We start from the raw sequence: 19,076 nt of genomic DNA, 5'->3' as shown, positions 1-19,076 counted from the left end.
TAAAATTTACATATTTTAAATAATTAAAGCAAAATATTGAAATCGGTTAATGACGCATATTATTTCGTGAATACAGAATAAATAGGGCGTTCACATTAAATGACCGGATAGATCACGGGTTCTCAACCTGTGGGTCGCGACCCCCTTGGGGGTCGATTGACGATTTCCCAGGGGTCGCCTAAGACCATCGAAAATAAGGATTGTTATTGTCTATTCTTCTATTGCTGTGTGTGTCTGGGGGGGGGGGTTCGCGGCAGAGTGGCAGATTGTAAAAAGGGGTCGCCGAGCTTAAAAGGTTGAGAACCGCTGGGATAGATTATTATCATTGTCAATCGTGTGCTTTGTGGGTGGAGATTCGTAAAACGGGTTGAAAATTAGTAGCTGTAGTAACGTACCATTATTAATATGAATTCTTCAGGTGGAGCGAACTTGCTAGAGAGAAGTCGTGAAATGAAATTTGAAGAGCATAGATGTATTATTTTGAATTAGAATCCAGTAGTTGTCTTTTAAATGTTTTTATATGAGATAACAGTTTACTTTGTAAATACTGTACATTTGTGTTTCCTAGTTAGTAATTAAAGTTCTGTATTTGAATTTAAAAAAGAATCTTCTTCATTGAATCTACTAGTAAATATTTAGATCATCTTATCAGCTGACTACTTCAAGTAAAGAAAACTTGTTATATATTCAAGGCAATCAACACCAAACAATAGCACTGTGACACTCACCATAGAACTGTGCACATTAACTTGAAAATCCTGACAGGTAATCGCAGAAGTCCACGTCAAAATCTTGTCGTTAAACCATTTGAGATTTTCACATATGAATGCCAGTCCAAAAAATAAGTTTCTGGTGTATCCGGCGTACGAAATACAAAAGTATTGTTAAACGACGTAGTTAAACAAACCATAACATGCGTGAACTGTAAAATCAAATTTCAAAATTCTTTTGCTTGCATACTAGACATCAAACCACTACAAAATGAAATTAATCTATTGGGAACATTGTGCCTCCTGCAGTCTGTCACATTAGCAAATGTCAAGCTTTAAATTAAGCAAAGGCTAAAATCTCCTCTAGTGGCTACATCCAGTCTATTTCCCCCCCCCCCTTTTTCGAAATCCAGCGAACTTCAGATTAAAACATGAGTTTAACATGTTGCACATCATTTGTTTCACAAAAAACTGTTGAAAGATTAACTGATTAACATTGGTTTGTATTTTATTTACATTTTTTTGTATAATGAGATTCAAATAGGAATGAAATTGTGGGCTAAAATTGTAACAAGATGTTTGTTGGCTTTGAGACATAACTCACAAGGTGAATAGTGAATAGATCTGTTCTTTATTATGTGATTAATACAAAACAATCTGTATATAGGTCAGTGAGTTGATCTATCGTGGATAAGACTTTGTTTCCGTTGTTCAGTCTAGATATAATGTGTATATATATATATATATATATATATATATATATATATATATATATATATATATATATATATATATAACAATATCAGGCCGATAAATTGAACATCAATGTCACCAACTAAATAACAAGCACACAAAAAACAAAATAAAAAAAAAAAAAAAACATAATTACCCGTCCCGTTTTCAAGCTTCCCCCTCCCTCCCCCCGGCCGAGAAAAATATCCTGGTTAAGCAAATGTACCATATAGATGCCTTTAGATCTAGGCTTAGATAATTGTGCTCAAAATGCTCTTGAACTCAGCAATAAATAGGGCCTACATGCGAACATAACATCAGAGATGTAGCCTTTTCAAGAGACATATTTTTCTAGTTCTCTAGGTCAAATTGAAATTAATTACTTTTTTATATATTTTTTATACCTCAATTCACTGGCACAAAGACGTAGACTAAATAGACTAATTAAAAAAGCATCGTATATATCACTACCATCTCTTGAAGAGCTTTTTCAAGAGAGATGCATTTCCAAAACACTCACGATTCTTAAAGATAACCTGCACCCATTAAACCACTTAAGATCTGAACGAAGTGGTCGTCTCCTTTCCATTAGAACTAAAACAGAAAGATTTAAAAACTCCTTTATCCCAGTATCGGCCAGAGTGTTACAAGATCAGCTGTCCTCATCGAGAAGTACATAGAAGTCAAACTCATAAAGCGCTGGTTCGAATTTGTCATCTATATTGTTATTGTACAGTAGTTACGCTGAGGTTGTCAATGGTAGTCAAAGTGAATTTCCATTTGATTGGATGAATACAAATTTTCTTATCTTATCTTATCTTAAAAAATATATCGATCAAATGAAAGTTTTCCCAGAGAAGCTAACGAGGTAGTCATTCTTTTCCAACAATATGCATTAACTGTCAAATTTATAGGAAAATCTTTAGAGCCGTTTTCGAGAACCGTGTTGACCCTGAAGAATTTGCCCCAGATTTTGCCCACTCCATATGTGGGACTTGAATAGAGGTATTGTAAATATGATTTAATCCTGGAAAAGACATTAGAAATATGCTTTTAGGTACATTGTTTATCAATTATATTCAGTTCAAGTGATTGGCGCTGGATTCCCGTACAGAATATAGCGTAAAACTTCACAGATGGTGGTGTTGGCAGAGTTGATTTCTTCTGTGCTCTCAGGGTGTGGTTTAGCGGAGCGCCAAATGTGCATGGCATAGTTTTTCGACCAGTCATACGTGCCGTTGGTGAGTAATGCCCTTTCATGCCAGTTGGGGCGATATATTTTATTTCCGATCTCCAATAGTCGGCTTGTGTCGTTTTGATATAGCTTCATTGACACCTGAAATTAAAATTTTACATATAATATATATATATATATTTATATGTATCCGCACAATGGTGAATACATATATATATATATATATATATATATATATATATATATATATATACGCATCGGTGTGCTTGGCAGTACAGATATTTAGTTTATATCAGCTTTATATAGGAAGAAATTGTTGTTTTCAAAAAACTTTTTGTATTTATGTATTTAATAAACGCGTGTTCTTACTACTTTATGTGAACACATTCGTAGTGCGCTTGAAATCTAAAATTAGACTTTAAAATATGTAAAGTTAAACCGTGCCCATCATACCTCCATGGAGTTATAGCCCCAGCTATTCTGTTTATATTCAGTTTTATACCGTTGGTACCATTCTTTGATGAAGTTGTTTCCCCTTTGACTCAGGATGAATCCATTGCCCATATTGACGTTAGCGTCTATGATTCCTGCACTAAGCTCGTTATCTGTTTTAAAAAAAAATCACATCGCAAGAAATACAATTATGAAATAAATAATGCTTCATTAGTTAAATGGTATAATGTCCCTTTATGTTATATAATTATGGATACAATTGGACAATATCTGGGAAACAATCATTCCGCGAAAATACTTAACAAAATGAAGACAATACTAAGAACAACTGGAATCAAATTGACGGACTGTGATAGCCACGCACGACTCTTATGTTTGAAAGATACTCTGAGACAGAAAGCTAAACTAAAGGGAGCTAGGTTAAAGCGCTACAACGAAACCACCAAAAGAAAGGAGCATAACACTTTATTTCAGCACACGAGAAAACAGTTCTTCCGTAAACTAGCTGATAATGGTGCTGACAAAATTCAAACCATTGATAGCACTAAACACGGCTCCTTTACCGACTACTGGGCGGCGCTTTGGTCCGACCCGCTACATTACAATGTGCAGGCTGACTGGATAGAGGAAATCCAAACTAAAAACAACCTAATACCAGAAATGTCTGATGAGGATTTCACAGCTGAGGAAGTCTCCGCAGCTATTTCAAAAACCCAAAACTGGACTGCTCCTGGACCGGACAATATACACAACTTTTGGCTGAAAAAACTTACAGCCGTACATGCACCACTAACATCAAGTTTTAACGAGCTAATATCAGAACCGTCTTCAATGCTGTTAGAACTCACTGAAGGGAGAACATCTCTCCTCCCCAAAAAAGGTGATCCGAACCAACCATCAAACTATCGCCCTATCACTTGTCTGTCAGTGGTGTATAAACTATTAACTTCACTTTTAAAAAGTAAAATGTATAAATTTTGTTCTACCCATAATGAACAACAAGGTTGCATTGAAGAGTCGATGGGCTGTAAAGTACAGCTAACTATAGATGGTATTATATTGCATCAAGCTAATAGAAGAAAGAGAAATTTACACATGTGTTACATTGACTACAAAAAAGCTTTCGATTCAGTTCCGCATGATTGGCTATTAAAAACCCTGGACATCCATAGAATCAACCCAAGAATAAAACAACTATTGAAAGTCTGTATGAATAATTGGAAGATAAACCTGCACCTAAATCGTGATAAACTAGGTTCTGTGCACATAAGAAGAGGTATATACCAGGGTGACTCACTATCTCCACTCTGGTTCTGCCTAGCGATTAATCCTCTATCTACATTACTCCAAGACTCTACAAACGGTTTTAGGGTTGACACTAAATGTACAAAATGTGTGTCCCACTTATTATACATGGATGATCTAAAGCTATATGCAGAAACCGAGCAAAAATTACACACCTTAATCAAAACGGTAAAATGCTTTAGTGACGATATCTGTATGTCTTTTGGCCTGGATAAGTGTGGCATCATAAGCATTAAAAAGGGCAAGGCAACGAACACCAACATTGAATTTGAAGGCATCGAGGAATTGAACTCCGCCTCTATTTATAAATATCTTGGAATAAACCAGAATGCCAAGATAAACCATAAGAAATTAAAAGAGGACTTTCTTGGCAAATATAGGCAAAGAGTTAATAAAATCCTCAACACCAAACTGTCTGGCAGTAATCTCATCACTGCAATAAACAGCTGGGCCGTCCCTGTGCTCCTTTACACGTTCGGTGTGATCAAATGGACTGACACCGACCTACATGACATTGACAGACTCACTAGAAAATTACTAACCAAGTTTCAATGCCTACACCCCAAGTCCTCCACCATAAGGTTATACCTGCCCAGGAAGGATGGGGGTCGTGGATTGCAGAACATCTTCAAATTGTGTAAGATGCAAGTTTTAAAAATACGATCAAAACTGCTCGCCTCCAGCAACAAATTAGTTTCCTTCCTACGGAAATACGACTCCGATGCAACCCCTCTGAACCTACACAATGCTGATGTCAATGTCGGTTTGGACGACGTAGGGCATGAGATTCGCCAATGGGAAGAAAAAACACTCCACGGAAAATTTCCGGCTTCATTACATGGGGACAACATCGACAAGGCTGCTTCCTTAACATGGCTCAAAGCAGGTCATCTCTACCCTGAAACAGAAGGCTTTGTTACAGCAATACAGGACAGAGTAATCAGGACAAAAAATTACGAGAAGCATATCCTGAAACTCAATGTTGTCGACAAATGCCGAAAATGTGGAAATGTGGGCGAGTCGATTGAACACATTATGGCAGGATGTCCAGCCCTATCAGAATCAGCCTACCTGGGTCGCCATAACCAAGTTGCAAAGTTAATACACCAACACTTGGCTTTGACGTACAAATTGATCGGTAAGGACACTCCCCCTTATTATAAATACTCTCCGCAAGAGGTTCTCGAGTCTACTGAACATCTGCTGTACTGGGATAGGCCTATTCTGACCGACAAAACGGTAGATTTCAATCGCCCGGATCTGCTGTTCATCGATAAAAAAGAAAAAACCGCTACCATTATCGATATCGCCGTACCACTGTCTCATAATTTAAGAAAAACTGAGATAGAAAAACAAAGAAAATATGGGAACCTAGGCTTGGAGATTAAGCGTCTATGGAAATTGTCCAAAATAACAATATACCCAATTGTTATATCAACCGAGGGGATAATAACAACTGACCTCACAGACACCTTCAAGGCCCTTAACATTCCTAGGAACATCTTCGTTGCCTGTCAGAGGGCGGTACTGCTGCAGACCTGCCACATCACCAGAAAATTCCTCAGTGGAAACTGTTAAAGGGACTACGATGAATTTTGTTTCTCTTTAGCGAAACTCGACCTGGCAGCGCCAGAGAATGACTACTCGTTCATTTCTAACATAATAATAACAATAATCTTTATTATTCAATCGCGAAATACCATGAACTCATTGATTTATGTATATATGTATCAAGAAATCTCATAAACTGCCGTACGGATTCGGTTGCAAATGGTGTACACAGGTTTCTTTTACTCTTTTTTTGTGCTCACAAAGACACAGTTTTGACAAGTTCACGAAAAAAAAGGCAAGATTTCTGTTGCCATTAGAGAATGGAATGGAATTAGCCAGGTAATGAGTTGAAGTCAATTGAAATGCATATACGTAATTATAAGAAAGTAACGTCTGTAATCTATGCAATAGGATAAGTAAATGTATTTTACTTTCATTCTTCTCACAAAAGGCCCCATTCTATTTATAAAGATTAAATATAAATAGCAAAAAAAAAACGCATTTTTAAAGCATATTGTCACGGATGAGTGTGTGTTAGTATGTATAATCTATTTTTACCAATGCGCAAATGACCGGAAGTGTGTTAGTTGTCAGACAGAGTCCAGTTTGTGTGATATGCAGTAAAGATTATTAAAAGTTTCTGTGTTTGATATAGTGGTTTCATTGTTTAATTTAGCGAACTACTTAGACTGGACACTGAGTCTAACACTGAGACTTGACACTGAGTCTAACACTGAGACTTGACACTGAGTCTAACACTGAGACTTGACACTGAGTCTAACACTGAGACTTGACACTGAGTCTAACACTGAGACTTGACACTGAGTCTAACACTGAGACTTGACACTGAGTCTAACACTGAGACTTGAAACTGAGTCTAACACTGAGACTTGACACTGAGTCTAACACTGAGACTTGACACTGAGTCTAACATTGAGACTTGACACTGAGTCTAACATTGAGACTTGACACTGAGTCTAACACTGAGACTTGACACTGAATCTAACACTGAGACTTGACACTGAGTCTAACACTGAGACTTGACTCTGAGTCTAACACTGAGACTTGACACTGAGTCTAACACTGAGACTTGACACTGAGTCTAACATTGAGACTTGACACTGAGACTGACATTGAGACTTGACACTGAGTCTAACATTGAGACTTGACACTGAGACTGACATTGAGACTGACACTGAGTCTGACACTGAGATTGACACTCACTCTAAAACTGAGTCTAACACTGAGACTTGACTGAAACTGAGTCTAACACAGAGACCCTATAGAAAGATAAAAGAACAAATTTTTCTAATCTTCCAGTCTAATTATAAAAATACAAATACGATCGACGCCAATTACAAACAACAATAAACAGGGGTCAAGCAAGATAATCCAATAAGAAATATATCCAAGGAACAACGATAAGACTATTCAATATCAGATCCAAGGAGAAATTCCAAATTCGACTTGTCTCTTCAAACACAAGATGGAGAGAAGGAAACAGACGATCTATGACGAAAGTCATAACACGCACTCACTCTACGTCACAAGAAATAATGACGAAGCAACAAGGGGAGATCACCTATTGCACAATAACTAAATAGCGCGAATAACGTCATCAAGAGTTGATGAAAGCGGCGCTATATATTAACTATGCAGTTACTCAGATAACTGCGACACTAGCCTACTATTACATTGTGTTTTCAAGGAAATGTTGCAGAGAACTGGAGAAGTTTTAAACAGTCGTCATAGCAAAAGGACTTAAGGACTTGATACCAAAAGTAAAGAAGTTCAGTCCATGACCTTACTACAAGTAAGTAACTACAAAGCAGTCTACAAGTATACAACACATTACCAGATATTAAGTTACCTAGTTTCCATCAGGTTAAAGGTATCACCCTTGAATATCACCATCATACAAACTTATACTCCTGCATGTCCAATATGACGGGCCAATAGAATGTTTTATAAACCATTGCAGGAAGTGGTCAATACAGTCCCGAAAAAGGACATCCAAGAATGCCAAGTTAGAAAACGACTCATACCAAACCTGGTAAGGGGCATCTCCAGTGAGATGCAGTAAGATGTCATCTAACGAACTAGGTCTGCATGTATTAGACTTCGCTAGGTTGGCTAACACTTAAGTTCCCCTTTCAGACCTTGAAACCTATTGGGCAGATGAAGTTAGGGTTAGGGTTAGTTAATGTCGTCTGTTTCTTTGGCCAACAGTTAACGAGCAGGGTGTCATGTGACCAGCACAACGACTAACAGCCTCTCCTTTCCTTATGAAAGTCAGGTACCCTTATAGGCAGGGTGGACTCAGAGCACTCTAAAAATCCCGGATTTAAAAAATATTAGTTTTCATCAAGATTCGAACCCAAGACCCCAGGTTCAGAATCCAAGCTCCTAACTACTCCGCCACCTCGCCCAGGCTAACACATTAGTACGCCAGAAAAAGTTTCACATTGCAAGTTCCCAATGGAGAACACCACAACCAGATTGACTTCATCATGGTGGCGTAGCGTTTCAATTCAAGTATCAATACCTCCAAAAATAATAGCCCTAGAGCTGACATCGGAAGCGACCATGACCTTGTTTGGATGACCTTTCAGCTAAAAAAGGTAACAAGACCTATCAAGATTAAATTTGTCCTGTACGTTGCCCTATTACCATTCCAACCAATGTTATTTTCTTTAGCTCATGTTTAAAATTAATTTCTTACCGTATTACCTAACCCTAATCCAATGTCATATAGTTAACACTACATTCTCTTTCTGATCAGGCTAATAAAAACATTCACAAGTAGAAGTTGTTTCCCTTCAACAGTTTAAATGAATCTTTTTAAAAAAAACATAATGTTAAGACATTATATTTTTATTAATTACCTGCTATTGGAAGTTTCGTAACTGGATAAGGATTTATATTTGTCAACATTAAGTAAAAGATAAAACTATGATTATAAATCTCAAAAGTTACAAAATAATTATGTAGTCAATAGTCACCTAATAATTGGTCAATATTACGTAAAATGACCATGTCTGTGTCCAGATAAATACCGCCGTTGAAGTAGAGTGTCTGCAGACGAACTAGATCTGACTTGTGCTGTACGAAATTTATTGGGTGGCCAGATATTTGTCGAGGAGTTTCTCTATAAACAAACCTGTTTTATAAAAGCAGAATTTCATCAAATAGTTTACTCATCAGAATTATTGAAACGTCGAAGAGAAAAGATCAATTACCAGTTTAAGTGCTACCAGTTTAACAGCTTTAAGTGCTACCAGTTTAACAGCTTTAAGTGCTGCCAGTTTAACAGCTTTAAGTGCTACCAGTTTAACAGCTTCAAGTGCTACCAGTTTAACAGCTTCAAGTGCTACCAGTTTAACAGCTTTAAGTGCTACCAGTTTAACAGCTTCAAGTGCTACCAGTTTAACAGCTTTAAGTGCTACCAGTTTAACAGCTTTAAGTGCTACCAGTTTAACAGCTTTAAGTGCTACCAGTTTAACAGCTTTAAGTGCTACCAGTTTAACAGCTTTAGCAATAGGTTCTTTTTTTTTCTGGGTAGGTAGATGGGTGTGGGGAGCTAAAATTAAGAAGAAAAGAAAGTTCCTTTAGATTCACTTCGGTCAGCGGTTCTCAACCTTTTATGCTCGCCGACCCTTTTTACACTCCCCCACTCTGCCGCGACCCCCCTCCCCACACACACACATACAGCAATAGAAGAGTAGACAATAACAATCCACATTTTTGATGGTCTTAGGCGACCCCTGGCGAATCGTCAATCGACCCCCAAAGGGGTCGCGACCCACAGGTTGAGAACCCCCTGACTTAGGTGGATCAGAAGAGAAAAAAAAAGCGAAACCAGGAACAGTTCTCCCATATAGCAGAAATCTGTGTCTACAAGCCTAGCTCTATGTCTCTTCTATCGCCTAACTCTTGCTATATTCGCGAATGTTTAGGTCTACCTGTTAGACTAGCTATGTTAGAAGGACCTTGTTGCTTCCTATTGGTGAATATGTCAAAAACGCTTATTTCAAGTCTGGTGCATCAAAACACAAACTAAACGCGGAGAATGCAAAGATATGTTTTTATTACATTTCGTTACTCGTCAGAATGCGTTGTTTCAACAGTTGAAATTGGGTTATTTCATTTCTATGGTGTCAATTTTTATTTTATTTTTTTTTAATTTTTATTGTTTTGTAAGGAAATGTTACACCTAATACACTTCACATATTGACTCCAATTATCTAAGGGTGGCGTTGACCCCCCCATCTTTAAGTTTTCCCTCCTATCCTGTTATTTCTTTTGTTAAAATATAATTTTAATCTCCACTGATTAACAATGGACCTCATTCACCAATCGTAAACAAACAACATTTAGCCACGTGATAATATTCATAAAACAACAAAAAAAAAACTGTCACGTGATAGCCATTTATTACGTAATTTGTATAGAAGAGATAGAGAATCACGAGGCTAAATGTTATTTGGTTTACGATTGGTGAATGAGGTCCATTGGTGGCCATTGTACTAGACTTTGTCATTGGTCCATAGTTCTCACATATAGAGTGTTCTTGAAATGTAAATCTTTGTAGGAACTATATATATATTAAAACATTTCTTTGTTAATATGAAAGCCTATGTATAAGTGATGAGTGCAGTGTCAATATAACTTCTAAAAGGAAGCATCTTCAAACAAAAGCCTTTAAAAAAATGTACTAATACTTATATGAAGACTATGTTCTTGTCATACGTAAAGTAGCCGTCATGTCTTTTGCTACACTACTGTAATGGGCATAATGATTTAATCACTGGTCATAAACCAATGAAAGGGATTTAGTCATAAACCAGTGCAACAGATCTTATCATAAACAAATGTAACATATCTTGTCATAAAACATTGCAACTAATTTTGTCATAAAACATTGCAACAGATCTTGTCATAAACAAATGTAACAGATCTTGTCTTAAACCAATGTAACAGATCTTGTAATAAACCAATGTAACAGATCTTGTCATAAACCAATGCAACAGATCTTGTCATAAACCAATGTAACAGATCTTGTCATAAACCAATGCAACAGATCTTGTCATAAACAAATGTAACAAATCTTGTCATAAACCAATGCAACACATCTTGTCATAAACCGGTGCAACAGATCTTGTCATAAACAAATGTAACAAATCTTGTCATAAACCAATGCAACAGATCTTGTCATAAACAAATGTAACAAATCTTGTCATAAACCAATGCAACAGATCTTGTCATAAACAAATGTAACAAATCTTGTCATAAACCAATGCAACAGATCTTGTCATAAACCAATGTAACAAATCTTGTCATAAACCGGTGCAACAGATCTTGTCATAAAACATTGCAACAAATCTTGTCATAAACCGGTGCAACAGATCTTGTCATAAACCAATGTAACAAATCTTGTCATAAACCAATGCAACAGATCTTGTCATAAACCAATGTAACAAATCTTGTCATAAACCAATGCAACAGATCTTGTCATAAACCAATGTAACAAATCTTGTCATAAACCGGAGCAACAGATCTGTCATAAACCAATGTAACAAATCTTGTCATAAACCAATGCAACAGATCTTGTCATAAAACATTGCAACAAATCTTGTCATAAAATAACGCAAAAGATTTAGTCATAAACTAATGTAACCGATCTTGTCATAAACCAATGCCAGAGTTTTAGTCATAATGTAACAGAAATACGCTAATCTTGGGATTTTTTAAGAAGAATATAGTATTTAATGTTGCTATGACTTAGGATTCTACCTATTTCGCCCTACGTAACTCAATCGAAACAGTTATCTGCTATTACTGTAAAAGCTCCCATTTCAGACATCTGTGTTCTACCGAGCAGAGGATGTAAAGGTCATCTGTCTGTGGCCGGTGGTTCATAGAGTGTCATAATCAAGCCATTACTTTCTCCAACTATCACCAGGTTCCCATTAGAGATTTGGGTGAACTCAGGGGGTGCCCTAATAATCCCGAAACTTAAAATATCAGTCTTCATCGAGATTCGAACCCACTACCATTATTGAAGTCAAGCGCTTTACCACCCAGCCGCCATGCACCAACAATTTCTGCGTGTAAAAATAAAGTTAAATAAAAAGCTACACTTACCTGACACCTGGTACATCTCTCAGAACTAGTGACCAGTAAATACCCAGAGGCTCCTGGTCTCCTATGATATATAGGGCTAACGGGTCGACATGTCGCTGTGCTGCAACAATAGCCACGTAATGACGCAGATGAAACTCATAATCTCCAAAAGTGATTAAGTAAACTATTTTAGGCACTTTGGTTGTAGACTCCAGCTTGCAGACTTGTTTTTCGAGACTCTCCAATCCTATTTGACGTAAGTAGATCCGGCAGACAATATCAGATTCCTGCGCGAAGCTATCACACATAAGTTCAGACTCAATGGAGTTTAAACTGCCGTCCACCTCCGCCAAGAAGTCAAACACATTGCATGAAACATTTCTCCTCTCTTTAGGCACCTCAGTGACGATGTGTTCTGTTGTATTCTTCCTAGGATTCCAAAACTTGGCTTTTCTTAAGGATCGTACGAAGCTGACTTTGCTTTCGTGGAGATAGCTGTAGGGACTGGACCAGAGAAATGAGCGACCTTGGCGCGTAACAATCAAATGTAGTGTCACAATTAACGAATTAAAAGCAATCAAGATCAAAAATGTTATTCTCTTGTGCATGATGTTTGACTCTTTTGGTGTCAGCAGCCAAAGCAGGAATCAAACGATAAAAGTTATTCTGGAGAAACTCTGTCAAAATAATACTTTTATTAAGCAATATTAATTGAATATTACAATCCGATATTACAATATTAAAATTACAATATCCCACCATGTTACTCATAATGGTGTAAATATTTAACTAATAAGACAATTAATTACTGTTAATTCATTATTTTGTACTATACTAACAAGGGAAACCAATACTTCAGTATTCACAGATATGGCTAAAGTTGTTGGGTTTAGTCTCCTTGAATAATTGGTAACGCTATTTCTCCCTCACACATTCTCTGATCAAGTTGATACTTTAAACAATTATTTACTGTACCCAACAAAACACGAATCAATAAGCAAAAATACTCAATTAGCCAATTAATTATTGGCAATTAATTGTTTTGTTTGATATCGAATACGGGAAACAACTAGTACATTATTGGTAGATGTGGTTTTTAAGGACGGAGTTCTTCCCTTTTGCATAAGCTTTGTTTTTTTTAAAGGATTTTTTTTTTATTTTGCTTGTTTTGTTATCGATTTTCATATTTTCACCTTTACCTATCCCGTAATCCATGGGGTGGCAACCTTTTCCTACTGAGAGCCGCATTACAAAAATTTTGGGAATGGGGGGCCGCATATATATATAATGTACTTACAACTTAGAAAAATACAATAGTTAACTGTGTATAATGTCTTTTAATTGACATTTATTCTGATTTAGCAGGACTTAATTTTTTACACTCCCAGTTTAGGATATTAGCGATTTCTGAAACTAATTTTACGATAACAAACATGACACATTGTTGTAGTCTGTTTACATCAGACCATTTCACCACAAATCAACAGTTATATTTCATTTGAAGTGTTTAACTGTTTACACTCGAGCATAATGTTCCAGAATTGTGAAACTAGCTTACTAGTTGTTATCCTTGTGACTGCTTTCAAATTACACTTAGTCAGCATCGACCTATTCCTACACTTGTTGTTTTTTTTAAACAGAAAATAATGCTTGTTCATAAATGAATGTGCACAAAATGAATGTGAAAGTTTAGCAGTAAAGTCTTTTTAAAGCGTGGAAATATAGCTTCTGGCACCCATAAAAAACTCCCGTGAAAGAACTAAATGGAACTTCTTCTTTTAGTTCATAATTTGCTTGGAGGTATGTCCTCTAGGACTGAATTGTAAACTGCATTACATGGTGAACTGAGGGTATTGAAAAGGTTCTTGACGTCTTAAAATTAGTTTTCAAATTCTACAATCGAAGAATTCAAATAAGTCCTGTATTATTTAATAATATTCTCTGCTCCGTGCAATCAGCACTAAATGTCGTGTATTATTTATTGATATTGTCATTTTTTATATATTTTTTTTTGGTAATCATGGATCTGAATAGATTTGATGAATGTTTAGTTCTTTTCTCTTATTTCTCAACACGTTGAAATATGTACAAATTAAACATTGCTTTATGTGTTCAAGAAATTGCTTTATGTGTTCAAGAAATTGCTTTATGTGTTTAAGAAATTGTGCTTGGCTGTGTTACTACCAAGTTTTTTTTTAGTGTGACTGTGTTATTGTTACAAAGCATATATCAACTCAATCTGTCTGTCTGTCCTCCTGTCTGCCTGGTAAAACATTTCTATATGAGATTTCTTCGACACCCAATCTCTGATCAAGCTGAAATTTTTCCTTAACATGGCAACAAAAGAATCAATTTAAAAAACAATTCGTTAATTAACTATTGGTAATTAATTCTTATATTTTCACATGCACCTCGCTTGCAGAGTGCTTAGAATGTCAGCTTGAGGAGGCTTGATTCATGAGTTCGAATTCTGGTCGTTCCACTTAGGTCCCCCCTCCCCGAAAGGAGAATAACCGCTATTAGTTTTGTAGAGTTTTTGGTCGAGACTATAGAAACAATAGATAACTAATAAACTATACGTATTAGATATGGAAGTTGCACTAAATTTATAAATGAATTCGGTTCCAATCATAACTTAAGCAATGAACTGACAATAGTTTCTTGGAAAAAGTGTGAGGTTTCATAGCTCTCAAGGCAATTGACGAGTGATCCATTAATAAACAAAAATTAATTAATTCATTAGCTGAAATGAAATAATTTTCTTTGATAAAGAAAATGGGAAATAAATCTGATAGTATTTAATTGCATGGCTGTAAATGTGCAGTTCTTTTCCGTATAATAGCTTTTTTTTTTCTTTCATAAAGCATTTAGCTTTTTTTAAAATACTAACTTACTTCAATAACTCTAGGGCATAGGCAACATTCTGTCAATCGTCAGGGCCGGCCTTAGATAACTGGAAGCCCTAGGCCTAGGCCAAGTGAATATGGTCGACCCCAAATGAAAAAGAAAAATGCAAAATATACAGCAAAAAAAAATAAAAAAATTACGCAACTTATTATAAAACTAGTGTACTCCATCAGTAAACACTGAGGATACGTTCCACTAACTAATTTAAGAAAAAATAATAATTCTAAGAGTCATGTGCGAGTTCCTCACCAATTTGAGGCCCTAGGCGGCCGCCTAGTTTGCGGATGTCTAATGCTGGCCCTGCACTTGATGCCTTAAAACAGTACTAGGATGCACATTAGTCTTTCCAAAATATTTTTTTTATCACTACAAAAACTTTAGTCCAGAAAAAGATCAACACTCGATACCACGACAAGCAAAGTGTGGACGCTTGAATTCAAAAGTAAGCTAAACAACTTATATACGAAGCATTCTACAGCACGTGCAATAACCAACTGTAATCAGACAGGCAGATATACGGCTCACAGCTGTTTAATATTGAAAACAAATCTACACTAAATTTAGCATGGGAACATTTTATGACGGACACATATTGTTGATGCTGATTTTTTTTTTTATAGAATCCACAAAACAGGAGGAGGTAACAATGAACAGTGAGAGTTGATTCCCTTGTCCATAGATGGCTCTTCTATCCTACTTCAGATAATGTATGTGCCATAGACATAGTATGTACATTATTTTAATAAGACTTAATTTCTTTGTTTTCTATTGACAACTATTGTAAACAGAAATAAAATTTCATATTTCATTACAGGGTGGCTGCCTGGTCGGGATGGCTGCCTGATCGTGCGGTTTGCGCGCAGGACTGTCGTTCGGATTTATCGATGGTCGAGGGTTCAAATCCTGCCCGCTCCCATCCCCGTCGTCCTGTTACGTGCTCATGCTAGCAGTCCAGCCCTAATGAATTCGTATTCTTACATGATACAGACGTTACTTACATCCTACACGCAATGTATCTAGTCATGCATGGCTGCCTGGTCGTGCGGTTTGCGCGCTGGACTGTCGTTCAGATTTATCGATGGTCCAGGGTTCAAACCCTGCCCGCTCCCATCCCCCGTCGTCCTGCGGGAGGCTTGGACTAGGAAGTAATTATCTTCAACTCTGAAGGAACATCCGAAACATGTAAAACATTTTACTACAAACATTTTACAGGGGAACTTATACATAATATATCTAGAATGGAAATCGGAAACAAATTCTTATCCGCAATTGATCGATTTACAAACCTATATATTGTAATAACTCCGCCATGCGCACCGCCATCCAGCCTAGTGCAGAAAGTGCGCACTGTTATAGAACAGACTGGAAAGGATGTCAACTTAAGGAAGGAGAACGAGTCCCGCCCCAAGTGAGAGAGCTAATAAAGATGTTGTGATCAAGGCTGATGTTGTTCTACATGTATTTGTGATGTCCTCTAAATTAACATCGTGTCCTCGTTGAGTTGCCTCCCTTCTGTATATGTGACGATCTTTTCCCTTTGCAACTTATTGTGTGGCTAAAGAGGCCAATCCTTGATACACAGCTGCGATCGCAGGTTGGGCATATGAAATCACCAGGCGCAGTTGCATTTTCAGCCTTCTTTCTGCTTCTGTTGTGTATGACATCTTCAATCCGAGATTCTTCTCTTATGCTCTCTCTCCATGTGGATCTATCCGGTGCCACTTTTTCCCAGCTGCTAGTGTCGATTTTAAATAGCTTCATGTCGCGATTACTGAATACCGTAAAAGTGGGCGACCAGCGGCTCTCCTGCCTTAAGTTATTACAATATATTTTTTTTTTATGTGCGTAACTCTCTTAGAAAAGTAATGATCTTTAGTTTAGAAATATTGCAAAATCATTTCTCGGATTTTCTTTGCTATTTATCATAGAACTATCTATTCACACAAATATATGAAACAAAGCCATTTCCAGTTAGTTTCCATTGAGATAATGTTTCAAAAATCCTAGATCGAAATAATTAATGTTGATTTTAATAATCTTATGTACATTTCAATATATTGATTACCTAGATCTTTCTAGATTATGTATCTAAAAATTTCAAAAAAAAAAAAATAATTATGAGACGAGTACATTATATGTTACATAGGTTAGGGTTGAAAAATAAACTTTACATCTTATAACTACTTTACAAAACAACGCCTTGTTTCAACTTTTGAAAATATTTTCACGACATTTTTTTATAGTGTTAAAAGATATGTATGTCCAGTCTAGATATAATGTGTATAAGTGAAAACAGATTTTGTCATTTTCCTTAGCTGAAAGGTGAAACTATTTCTAGTGAAATGGTTGAAAATTACAAAACTTATTTTGGATTCCTTCATTTTGGAATTAGAAACAAAAATTTAAGATGTCATGAACTTGGAACAAGTTTTTAACACCCTCAGGTCTTCATTTAGTGCAGAAGCTGATTCAGCTCCAGATGATATACATTCAAGCTAATTATGACCTAAAAGAGAACTTCCAGTCAGTTCTCTCGCGAAAGTTTCAAGGGCGCCAGAAGCTGTATATCCGCGCTTTGAACTTTTACATAAATCGGTATGACATTCATCTGGAAACAAACTTATTTTTTCGTTTGTTTGAAAATTATCAAGTGTTAGAACAGGTTGATGTTGATTGACTGCATTTCATCGTCATCATCATCACTCCTTTGAGTTCCTCATGGAACATAGGGCCTCGACAAAAACATTCCACTCTCCACGGTCTCTTGCTAGTTTTTTGATGGTGTCCCAGCTCTTCACGGTCTTCTTTGCTTCTTCAAGTACACTGCGTCGCCATGTTCTTTTTGGTCTTCCTCTGCGTCTTGTTCCCTGGGGGTTCCACTCTAAGGCCTGCCTAGCTCTGTTGCTGGTATCTATTCTAAAGATGTGACCAATCCATCTCCACTTCCTCTCTAAGATCTGCACTTCTATATTTTTCTGTCCACTCATCTCCCACAGTTTGGTGTTTTAATTACTTTGTCGTACCAGTGTATTTTTAGGATATTTCTCAGGCATCTGTGGATGAAGGTCTGTAAAAAAAGATTGACTGCCGTACAGGGTGTTGGTTATGTTGGGCTGTAGTGGAAGTAGGGTCTGCCTAAGGTGGATTAGGGAAGGGGCATTCAAAGAGGATATGAGGAGGCTCAAAAAACCCAGTGCAAAGCCCTCAGCCCCTTGGTAGACATATAATATATATATATATGCGGCCCCCCAGTCCCCAATTTTTAATCTGGCCCTCGGTAGAAAAAGGTTGCTAACCCCTGATCTACATCAATAAGACACAGTGGGGTGGCAAAATTTAGATCAGTTCAACGCCTAATGGCAGAGAGAGAGTCATAACCTATATATACATGAAAGATTATTTCCAGTGAGCACTCAATCAATTATAAAGGCTATGGAAACCTCATCTTGAAGGAAATATAGTATAAACAGGTAATTATGTCCTCATAAATATGAAAGTGTTGATATTGTTATAACTCTATTGGCGACGCGATAGGTGGTTAACTGTGTGTTATCAGCTGACCTATGTGACCCAGGCCAGTAATACAGTTTAGCGTGTTATATGGAAAGGCAAGGGACAGTACTAGTGAATATGACCCGCGTTATGGTCATCTGTTCATAGGCCTGCGTGGACGAGAGACAGAGTGTGTAAGGCAGTGCAGTTCAAGACAGGACAGGAGACCGGGACTGTTGAGTCGGCCATGGAGTCGGTCCTGGTTGAGCCCTCAAGTGTTATGTACGAGTCCAGGAAGAGATAGAGACAGTAGAGTTGTGTACGGTGATGTACAATGTAACATTTTAGTTGTTGATGTGTTGCCAATAGTCTAGTATTGGCTGTTATCTACTTATTCCGTCATTATTATAGTACCAGATTAACCAGAGCTCTTGTTGTCAAGTTCTTGATGTGTTGTGTGTTCAGCAGTGTTTACAGAACGCCTGATTAGGAGAGAGAGAGAGAAACGTAACAGTATCTAAAGTGAATATCAATAAACAAATTTACATATAAATGTAAAAAATGAAATTTCGATAAAGTCCCATAACACAATTCACGCCATGAATATT

At 36.9% G+C, this 19,076-nt stretch overlaps 1 protein-coding gene across 1 annotated transcript; it reads right to left on the bottom strand.

The window, feature by feature from the left end:
- Positions 1–1,524: 1,524 nt before the first annotated feature.
- LOC106050983 (uncharacterized) lies at positions 1,525–12,731 on the bottom strand. The gene is made up of 4 exons (XM_056009334.1): positions 12,091–12,731; positions 8,949–9,106; positions 3,091–3,242; positions 1,525–2,778 (listed from the first exon to the last, which is right to left on the bottom strand). Exons 1-4 carry the CDS (start codon positions 12,675–12,677, stop codon positions 2,527–2,529), a joined length of 1,149 nt encoding a protein of 382 aa, XP_055865309.1. The 5' UTR covers positions 12,678–12,731; the 3' UTR covers positions 1,525–2,526.
- Positions 12,732–19,076: the final 6,345 nt, after the last annotated feature.

The sequence above is a fragment of the Biomphalaria glabrata genome, chromosome 14, assembly GCF_947242115.1.
Source record: "Biomphalaria glabrata chromosome 14, xgBioGlab47.1, whole genome shotgun sequence".
NCBI classification, from domain to species: domain Eukaryota; kingdom Metazoa; phylum Mollusca; class Gastropoda; family Planorbidae; genus Biomphalaria; species Biomphalaria glabrata.
This window is presented reverse-complemented; position numbering and strand designations above follow the sequence as displayed.

Bases quoted from the DNA above. Each gene is read 5' to 3' on its own strand.
- LOC106050983 (XM_056009334.1), bottom strand. From the start codon at position 12,677: ATGCACAAGAGAATAACATTTTTGATCTTGATTGCTTTTAATTCGTTA. The intron at 9,107-12,090 runs GTAAGTGTAGCT...TTTATAAAACAG, and splicing joins AGAGATGTACCAGGTGTCAG to GTTTGTTTATAGAGAAACTC. The intron at 2,779-3,090 runs GTATGATGGGCA...TTTTAATTTCAG, and splicing joins GGGGCTATAACTCCATGGAG to GTGTCAATGAAGCTATATCA.